Source organism: Chiloscyllium plagiosum, unplaced genomic scaffold, assembly GCF_037043375.1.
Source record: "Chiloscyllium plagiosum isolate Xiang-an unplaced genomic scaffold, Cpla_swu_hap1 HiC_scaffold_21, whole genome shotgun sequence".
Lineage (NCBI taxonomy): Eukaryota > Metazoa > Chordata > Chondrichthyes > Orectolobiformes > Hemiscylliidae > Chiloscyllium > Chiloscyllium plagiosum.
In genome coordinates this window covers 9,474,147-9,484,433 of record NW_028270159.1, presented here as the reverse complement: position 1 = coordinate 9,484,433, position 10,287 = coordinate 9,474,147, and the positions used below count along the sequence as shown (strand labels likewise).

The 10,287-nt window shown below is 61.8% G+C and overlaps 1 protein-coding gene across 1 annotated transcript in view; it reads left to right on the top strand.

Moving 5' to 3' along the window:
• Positions 1-3,276: 3,276 nt before the first annotated feature.
• The window catches only part of LOC148146089 (uncharacterized), a 75,259-nt gene continuing 68,248 nt past the window's right edge, over positions 3,277-10,287 (top strand). Inside the window, exon 1 of the mRNA XM_087998235.1 lies at positions 3,277-3,437. Coding sequence (XP_087854361.1) covers positions 3,321-3,437 — 117 coding nt within the window. The 5' untranslated portion in view covers positions 3,277-3,320. The remainder of the gene's footprint in view (positions 3,438-10,287) is intronic.

The following is a 10,287-nucleotide window of genomic DNA, read 5'->3' as shown; positions in this document are numbered from 1 at the left end:
CTGGCAACACACCTGGCACTGACTACACACTCAGCACTGGCTACACACCCAGGCACTGACTACACACTCAGCACTGGCTACACACCTGGCACTGAGTACACATCCGGCACTGGCAACACACCTGGCACTGGCTACACACCCGGCACTGGCTACACACTCAGCACTGGCTACATGCCCGTACTGGCTACACACCGGCACTGGCTACACACCCGGGCACGGGCTGCGCACCCGGGCACTGGCTACACATTCAGCCCTGGCTACACACCCGGCACTGACTAGCCACTCAGCACTGGCTACACACCCAGGCACTGGCTACACACCCAGCACTGGCTACACACCTGGCACTGACTACACACTCAGCACTGGCTACACACCCAGGCACTGACTACACACTCAGCACTGGCTACACATCTGGCACTGGCTACACACTCAGCACTGGCTACACACACGGGCACTGGCTACAGACCCAGCACTGGCGACATAACCAGTACTGGCTATACAAATCAACCCCACCGTCCTGTGGCCCAACATTTCAACTCCCCCTCCCACTCTGCCTGGGCCTCCTCCATCGCCACTCACTCACCACCCGATGCCTGGAGAAAGAATGCCTCATCTTCTGCCTCGGAACACTTCAACCCCAGGGCATTAATGTGGACTTCACCAGTTCCCTCATTTCCCTTCCCCCCACTTAACCCCAGTTCCAACCTTCCAGCTCAGCACCATCCTCGTGACCTGTCCTACCTCCCAATCTTCCTTCCCACCTATCCTCTCCAACCTCCTCTCCGACCTATCACCCCCATCCACCTATTGTACTCTTTGCCACCGTCTCCTCAGCCCCACCCCCCATTATCTCTCCACCCTGGAGGCTCCCTGCCTCCATTCCTGATGAAGGGCTTTTGGCCGAAACGTTGATACTCCTCCTCGGATGCTGCCTGACCTGCTGTGCTTTTCCAGCTCCACACTCTCTGATTTCAACTCTGGCTAATCACTCAGCACTGGCTACACACCTGGCACTGGCAACACACCTGGCACTGGCTATACACCCAGCACTGGCTATACACCCAGCACTGGCTACACATCTGGCACTGGCTACACACCCGGCACTGTCTACACACCCGGCACTGGCTATACACCCAGCACTGGCTACACACCCGGCACTGGCTATACACCAAGCACTGGCTACACACCCAGCGCAGGCTACACATCTGGTACTGGCTACAAACCTGGCACTGGCTACACATCTGGCACTGGCTACACACCCAGCACTGGCTACACACCCAGCACTGGCCACACATCTGGCACTGGCTACAAACCTGGCACTGGCTACACACCTGGCACTGGCAACACACTCAGCACTGGCTACACATCTGGCACTGGCAACACACTCAGCACTGGCTACACATCTGGCACTGGCTACAAACCTGGCACTGGATACACACCCGGCACTGGCTATACACCCGGCAATGGCTATACACCCGGCACGGGCAACACACCCGGCACTGGCAACACACCTGGCACTGGCTATACATCCGGCACGGGCAACACACCCGGCACTGGCATCACCAGGCACTGGCTACACATCTGGTACTGGCTACAAACCTGGCACTGGCTACACACCCAGCACTGGCTACACATCTGGCACTGGCTACAAACCTGGCACTGGCTACACATCTGGCACCGGCTACACACTCAGCACTGGCTACACATCTGGCACTGGCTACAAACCTGGCACTGGATACACACCCGGCACTGGCTATACACCCGGCAATGGCTATACACCCGGCACGGGCAACACACCCGGCACTGGCTACACACCCGGCACTGGCTATACACCAAGCACTGGCTACACACCCAGCGCAGGCTATACACCCAGCACTGGCTACAAACCCAGCACTGGCTACACATCTGGCACTGGCAACATACTCAGCACTGGCTACACATCTGGTACTGGCTACAAACCTGGCACTGGCTACACATCTGGCACTGGCTACACACCTGGCACTGGATACACACCCGGCACTGGCTATACACCCGGCAATGGCTATACACCCGGCACGGGCAGCACACCCGGCACTGGCATCACCTGGCACTGGCTACACACCTGGCACTGGCAACATGCCCGGCACTGGCTACACACCCGACATTGGCTACACGCCCGGCACTGGCAACACAACCGGCAGTGGCAACACACCCAGCACTGGCTACACACTCAGCACTGGCAACCCCCCACTCATTTATGACTCCATTCGGGGCTCACCAACAGTTTAATAATCACTGGCACACGGTGAGGGATCATATACAAAACCATAATAATGTGCAAATGTCATGAAGCGAGTAACCCAGAGGCTTGGCTGAATGCTCCAGGAACTTGGTTCAGTTCCCCTTTGAGCAGCTAGTGCAGGCTAAATCCAGTTATTAAAGAAAGAACTGACAATGGCATGCACTGGTGACTGTGAAAGCACTGCTAATTGTCATAAAAACCCATTCAGGTCACTAAACGAAGGCACTCCCTCAGCACTGACCCTCCGAGAGTGCGGCACTCCCTCAGCACTGACCCTGTGACAGTGCGGCACTCCCTCAGCACTGACCCTCTGACAGTGCCCACTCCCTCAGCACTGACCCTCTGACAGTGCCCACTCCCTCAGCACTGACCCTCTGACAGTGCCCACTCCCTCAGCACTGACCCTCTGACAGTGCCCACTCCCTCAGCACTGACCCACTGACAGTGCGGCACTCCCTCAGCACTGACCCTCCGACAGTGTGGCACTCCCTCAGCACTGACCCTCTGACAGTGCGGCACTCCCTCAGCACTGACCCTGTGACAGTGCGGCACTCCCTCAGCACTGACCCTCCGACAGTGCCCACTCCCTCAGCATTGGCCCTTTGACAGTGCCCACTCCCTCAGCACTAACCCTCCGACAGTGCCCTCTCCCTCAGTGCTGCAGTGGGAGTTTTGTAGTGAGGTCTGTGAGTTTGTAACAATGCCGTCCACTGTATGAGGCCAGAAACAAGGACACGGTACAGTCAGTTCCCAGAGCTGCTCAGAACATCATGTAATCGCTCAGGATGAAACTTCCCGGTCTGCAATATTGTTGTTTTTGGTGACTGTGTGCCTGTGAGTGTTGCAATTGGTTATGGCACATATTCAACAAGACTTCCCCACATCTCGTCAGGAAAGACCCCTCCTGTCATTTACCAGAAACGCTGTCAGTGCTTCGTCAGCAGTGAGCAGGAACTTTCTCTATAAATACTCCGTCTGCTCCTGACTCCTGACTACTACAACAACAACAGCAGTCAACAAAGCAAATCCAGGAGCAGAAATGTCGGTCTACCCCACGCTGATCATCATCGCAGCCTGTCTAGTGGGATCGTTCTGTGCCCCACCACAGACCTGCAAGATGCTGAAACCCAGAAAGATTGAGCTGACAAGCCCCACGGTAAGTGGGAGAGGGCACAGGGGCGCACTGGTACCCCGCAGCTTTCATCTGAGGAGAAAGGGGCAGACCTGCATTCACATAGCACCCCCACACTGCCTTGGGACACCTCATGCCCTCTCCCCGAGACTTTAGGTTTGGTGCCAATGAGCTGTTTTCTGAAGGGTGGCGAGTGAGGTTTGGGAGTGCAGGAAATGCAGCTGCTGGGCTGTGCACAGCAAGATCCCACAGGCAGCAATGCGAGAATCGAGAAAACGAATCACTTTCGGAGTGATAACCGGTTCATCCAAACCACGGGCTTCACACCAAGACCCAGGAAAAGTCCAGCGTGATCCTGCACGCAGTGCCACATTGATCAGCACTGACCCTTCGACAGTGCAGCACTCCCTCAGCACTGACCCTCCAGTAGTGCAGCACTCACTCAGCACTGACCCTCCGGCAGTGCGGCACTCCCTCGGCACTGAGCCTCCGACAGTGCGGCACTCCCTCGGCACTGAGCCTCCGACAGAGCGGCACTCCCTCGGCACTGACTCTCCGACAGTGCAGCACTCCCTCAGCACTGACCCTGCAGCAGTGCCCACTCCCTCAGCACTGACCCACTGACAGTGTGGCACTCCCTCAGCACTGACACTCCGACAGTGCGGCCCCCTCTCAGCACTAACCCTCCGACAGTGCGGCACTCCCTCAGCACTGACCCTCCGACAGTGCGGCGATCCCTCAGCACTGACCCTCCGACAGTGCGGCACTCCCTCAGCACTGACCCTCCGACAGTGCGGCGCTCCCTCAGCACTGACCCTCCGACAGTGCGGCGCTCCCTCAGCACTGACCCTCCGACAGTGCGGCGCTCCCTCAGCACTGACCCTCCTACAGTGCCGCACTCCCTCAGCACTGAACCTCCGACAGCACCCACTCCCTCAGCACTGACCCTCCGACAGTGCTGCACTCCCTCAGCACTGACCCTCCAACAGTGCCGCACTCCCTCAGCGCTGACCCTCCGACAGTGCCCACTCCCTCAGCGCTGACCCTCCGACAGTGCCGCACTCCCTCAGCACTGAACCTCCGACAGCACCCACTCCCTCAGCACTGACCCTCCGACAGTGCTGCACTCCCTCAGCACTGACCCTCCGACAGTGCCGCACTCCCTCACCGCTGACCTTCCGACAGTGCCCACTCCCTCAGCGCTGACCCTCCGACAGTGCCCACTGCCTCAGCACTGACCCTCCAACAGTGCGGCACTCCCTCAGCACTGACCCTCCGACAGTGCGGCACTCCCTCAGCACTGACCCTCTGACAGTGTGGCACTCCCTCAGCACTGACCCTCTGACAGTGCCCACTCCCTCAACACTGACCCTCCGACAGTGCACATTCCCTCAGCACTGACCCTCTGACAGTGCGGCGCTCCCTCAGCATTGACCCACCGACAGTGCCCACTCCCTCAACACTGACCCTCCGACAGTGCCCATTCCCTCAGCACTGACCCTCTGACAGTGCCCACTCCCGCAGCACTGACCCTCCGAAAGTGCGGCACTCCCTCAGCACTGACCCTCCGACAGTGCATTCCCTCAGCACTGAGCCTCCAACAGTGCCCACTCCCTCAGCACTGACCTTCCGACAGTGCCCACTCCCTCAGCACTGACCCTCCGACAGTGCCCACTCCCTCAGCACTGACCCTCTGACAGTGCAGCGCTCCCTCAGCACTGACCCTCCGACAGTGCGGCACTCCCTCTGCACTGACCCTCCGACAGTGCCCACTCCCTCAGCACTGACCCTCTGACAGTGCGGCACTCCCTCAGCACTGACCCTCCGACAGTGCGGCCCCCTCTCAGCACTAACCCTCCGACAGTGCGGCACTCCCTCTGCACTGACCCTTCGACAGTGCGGCGATCCCTCAGCACTGACCCTCCGACAGTGCGGCGCTCCCTCAGCACTGACCCTCCGACAGTGCGGCGCTCCCTCAGCACTGACCCTCCGACAGTGCGGCGCTCCCTCAGCACTGACCCTCCGACAGTGCGGCCCTCCATCAGCACTGACCCTTCGACAGAGCCGCACTCACTCAGCACTGACCCTCTGACAGTGCCCACTCCCTCAGCACTGACCCTCCCACAGTGCCCACTCCCTCAGCACTGACCCTCCGACAGTGCGGCACTGCCTCAGCACTGACCCTCTGACAGTGCCCACTCCCTCAGCACTGACCCTCCCACAGTGCCCACTCCCTCATCACTGACCCTCCGACAGTGCTCACTCCCTCAGCACTGACCCTCCGACAGTGCGGCATACCCTCAGCACTGACCCTCTGACAGTGTGGCACTCCTTCAGCACTGAGCCTCCCACAGTGCGGCACTCCCTCAGCACTGACCCTCCGACAGTGCCCACTCCCTCAGCACTGACCCTCCGACAGTGCGGCACTCCCTCAGCACTGACCCTCCAGTAGTGCAGCACTCACTCAGCACTGACCCTCCGGCAGTGCGGCACACCCTCGGCACTGAGCCTCCGACAGTGCGGCACTCCCTCGGCACTGAGCCTCCGACGGAGCGGCACTCCCTCGGCACTGACTCTCCGACAGTGCAGCACTCCCTCAGCACTGACCCTGCAGCAGTGCCCACTCCCTCAGCACTGACCCACTGACAGTGTGGCACTCCCTCAGCACTGACCCTCCGACAGTGCGGCCCCCTCTCAGCACTAACCCTCCGACAGTGCGGCACTCCCTCTGCACTGACCCTCCGACAGTGCGGCGATCCCTCAGCACTGACCCTCCCACAGTGCGGCACTCCCTCAGCACTGACCCTCCGACAGTGCGGCGCTCCCTCAGCACTGACCCTCCGACAGTGCGGCGCTCCCTCAGCACTGACCCTCCGACAGTGCGGCGCTCCCTCAGCACTGACCCTCCGACAGTGCCGCACTCTCTCAGCACTGAACCTCCGACAGCACCCACTCCCTCAGCACTGACCCTCCGACAGTGCTGCACTCCCTCAGCACTGACCCTCCGACAGTGCCGCACTCCCTCAGCGCTGACCCTCCGACAGTGCCCACTCCCTCAGCGCTGACCCTCCGACAGTGCCGCACTCCCTCAGCACTGAACCTCCGACAGCACCCACTCCCTCAGCACTGACCCTCCGACAGTGCTGCACTCCCTCAGCACTGACCCTCCGACAGTGCCGCACTCCCTCAGCGCTGACCCTCCGACAGTGCCCACTCCCTCAGCGCTGACCCTCCGACAGTGCCCACTGCCTCAGCACTGACCCTCCAACAGTGCAGCACTCCCTCAGCACTGACCCTCCGACAGTGCGGCACTCCCTCAGCACTGACCCTCTGACAGTGTGGCACTCCCTCAGCACTGACCCTCTGACAGTGCACATTCCCTCAGCACTGACCCTCTGACAGTGCGGCGCTCCCTCAGCACTGACCCACCGACAGTGCCCACTCCCTCAACACTGACCCTCCGACAGTGCCCATTCCCTCAGCACTGACCCTCTGACAGTGTGGCACTCCCTCAGCACTGACCCTCTGACAGTGCACATTCCCTCAGCACTGACCCTCTGACAGTGCGGCACTCCCTCAGCACTGACCCTCTGACAGTGTGGCACTCCCTCAGCACTGACCCTCTGACAGTGCACATTCCCTCAGCACTGACCCTCTGACAGTGCGGCACTCCCTCAGCACTGACCCTCCAACAGTGCGGCCCCCTCTCAGCACTAACCCTCCGACAGTGCGGCACTCCCTCTGCACTGACCCTTCAACAGTGCGGCGATCCCTCAGCACTGACCCTCCGACCGTGCGGCGCTCCCTCAGCACTGACCCTCCGACAGTGCGGCGCTCCCTCAGCACTGACCCTCCGACAGTGCGGCGCTCCCTCAGCACTGACCCTCCGACAGTGCGGCCCTCCATCAGCACTGACCCTTCGACAGAGCCGCACTCACTCAGCACTGACCCTCTGACAGTGCCCACTCCCTCAGCACTGACCCTCCCACAGTGCCCACTCCCTCAGCACTGACCCTCCGACAGTGCGGCACTGCCTCAGCACTGACCCTCCGACAGTGCGGCACTCCCTCAGCACTGACCCTCCGACAGTGCTCACTCCCTCAGCACTGACCCTCCGACAGTGCGGCATACCCTCAGCACTGACCCTCTGACAGTGTGGCACTCCTTCAGCACTGAGCCTCCCACAGTGCCCACTCGCTCAGCACTGACCCTCCGACAGTGCCCACTCCCTCAGCACTGACCCTCCGACAGTGCCCACTCCCTCAGCACTGACCCTCCGACAGTGCAGCACTCACTCAGCACTGACCCTCCGGCAGTGCGGCACTCCCTCGGCACTGAGCCTCCGACAGTGCGGCACTCCCTCGGCACTGAGCCTCCGACGGAGCGGCACTCCCTCGGCACTGACTCTCCGACAGTGCAGCACTCCCTCAGCACTGACCCTGCAGCAGTGCCCACTCCCTCAGCACTGACCCACTGACAGTGTGGCACTCCCTCAGCACTGACACTCCGACAGTGCGGCCCCCTCTCAGCACTAACCCTCCGACAGTGCGGCACTCCCTCAGCACTGACCCTCCGACAGTGCGGCGATCCCTCAGCACTGACCCTCCCACAGTGCGGCACTCCCTCAGCACTGACCCTCCGACAGTGCGGCGCTCCCTCAGCACTGACCCTCCGACAGTGCGGCGCTCCCTCAGCACTGACCCTCCGACAGTGCGGCGCTCCCTCAGCACTGACCCTCCGACAGTGCCGCACTCTCTCAGCACTGAACCTCCGACAGCACCCACTCCCTCAGCACTGACCCTCCGACAGTGCTGCACTCCCTCAGCACTGACCCTCCGACAGTGCCGCACTCCCTCAGCGCTGACCCTCCGACAGTGCCCACTCCCTCAGCGCTGACCCTCCGACAGTGCCGCACTCCCTCAGCACTGAACCTCCGACAGCACCCACTCCCTCAGCACTGACCCTCCGACAGTGCTGCACTCCCTCAGCACTGACCCTCCGACAGTGCCGCACTCCCTCAGCGCTGACCCTCCGACAGTGCCCACTCCCTCAGCGCTGACCCTCCGACAGTGCCCACTGCCTCAGCACTGACCCTCCAACAGTGCAGCACTCCCTCAGCACTGACCCTCCGACAGTGCGGCACTCCCTCAGCACTGACCCTCTGACAGTGTGGCACTCCCTCAGCACTGACCCTTTGACAGTGCACATTCCCTCAGCACTGACCCTCTGACAGTGCGGCGCTCCCTCAGCACTGACCCACCGACAGTGCCCACTCCCTCAACACTGACCCTCCGACAGTGCCCATTCCCTCAGCACTGACCCTCTGACAGTGCACACTCCCTCAGCACTGACCCTCCGACAGTGCGGCACTCCCTCAGTACTGACCCTCCGACAGTGCAGCATTCCCTCAGCACTGAGCCTCCAACAGTGCCCACTCCCTCAGCACTGACCTTCCGACAGTGCCCACTCCCTCAGCACTGACCCTCCGACAGTGCGGCTCTCCCTCAGCACTGACCCTCTGACAGTGCCCACTCCCTCAGCACTGACCCTCTGACAGTGCAGCGCTCCCTCAGCACTGACCCTCCGACAGTGCGGCACTCCCTCTGCACTGACCCTCCGACAGTGCCCACTCCCTCAGCACTGACCCTCTGACAGTGCGGCACTCCCTCAGCACTGACCCTCCGACAGTGCGGCGATCCCTCAGCACTGACCCTCCGACAGCGCGGCGCTCCCTCAGCACTGACCCTCCGACAGTGCGGCGCTCCCTCAGCACTGACCCTCCGACAGTGCGGCACTGCCTCAGCACTGACCCTCCGACAGTGCGGCACTCCCTCAGCACTGACCCTCCGACAGTGCTCACTCTCTCAGCACTGACCCTCTGACAGTGCGGCACTCCCTCAGCACTGACCCTTCGACAGTGCGGCGATCCCTCAGCACTGACCCTCCGACAGCGCGGCGCTCCCTCAGCACTGACCCTCCGACAGTGCGGCGCTCCCTCAGCACTGACCCTCCGACAGTGCGGCACTGCCTCAGCACTGACCCTCCGACAGTGCGGCACTCCCTCAGCACTGACCCTCCGACAGTGCTCACTCTCTCAGCACTGACCCTCCGACAGTGCGGCATACCCTCAGCACTGACTCTCTGACAGTGTGGCACACCCTCAGCACTGAGCCTCCCACAGTGCCCACTCGCTCAGCACTGACCCTCCGACAGTGCCCACTCCCTCAGCACTGACCCTCCGACAGTGCGGCACTCCCTCAGCACTGACCCTCCGACAGTGCCCACTCCCTCAGCACTGACCCTCCGACAGTGCCCACTCCCTCAGCACTGACCCTCCGACAGTGCCTGCTCCCTCAGCACTGACCCTCCGTCAGTGCGGCACTCCCTCAGCACTGACCCTCCGACAGTGCGGCACTGCCTCAGCACTGACCGTCCGACAGTGCCCACTCCCTCAGCACTGACCCTCCGACAGTGCCGCACTCCCTCAGCACTAATCCTCCAACAGTGCCCACTCCCTCAGCACTGACCCTCCGACAGTGCGGCACTCCCTCAGCACTGACCCTCCGACAGTGCGGCACACCCTCAGCACTGAGCCTCTGACAGTGCCCACTCCCTCAGCACTGACCCTCCAACAGTGCCCACTCCCTCAGCACTGACCCTCCGACAGTGCCCACTCCCTCAGCACTGACCCTCCGACAGTGCGGCACTCCCTCAGCACTGACCCTCCGACAGTGCCCACTCCCTCAGCACTGACCCTCCGACAGTGCCCACTCCCTCAGCACTGACCCTCCGACAGTGCCCACTGCCTCAGCACTGACCCTCCGACAGTGCGGCACTCCCTCAGCACTAACTCTCCGACAGAGCGGCACTCCCT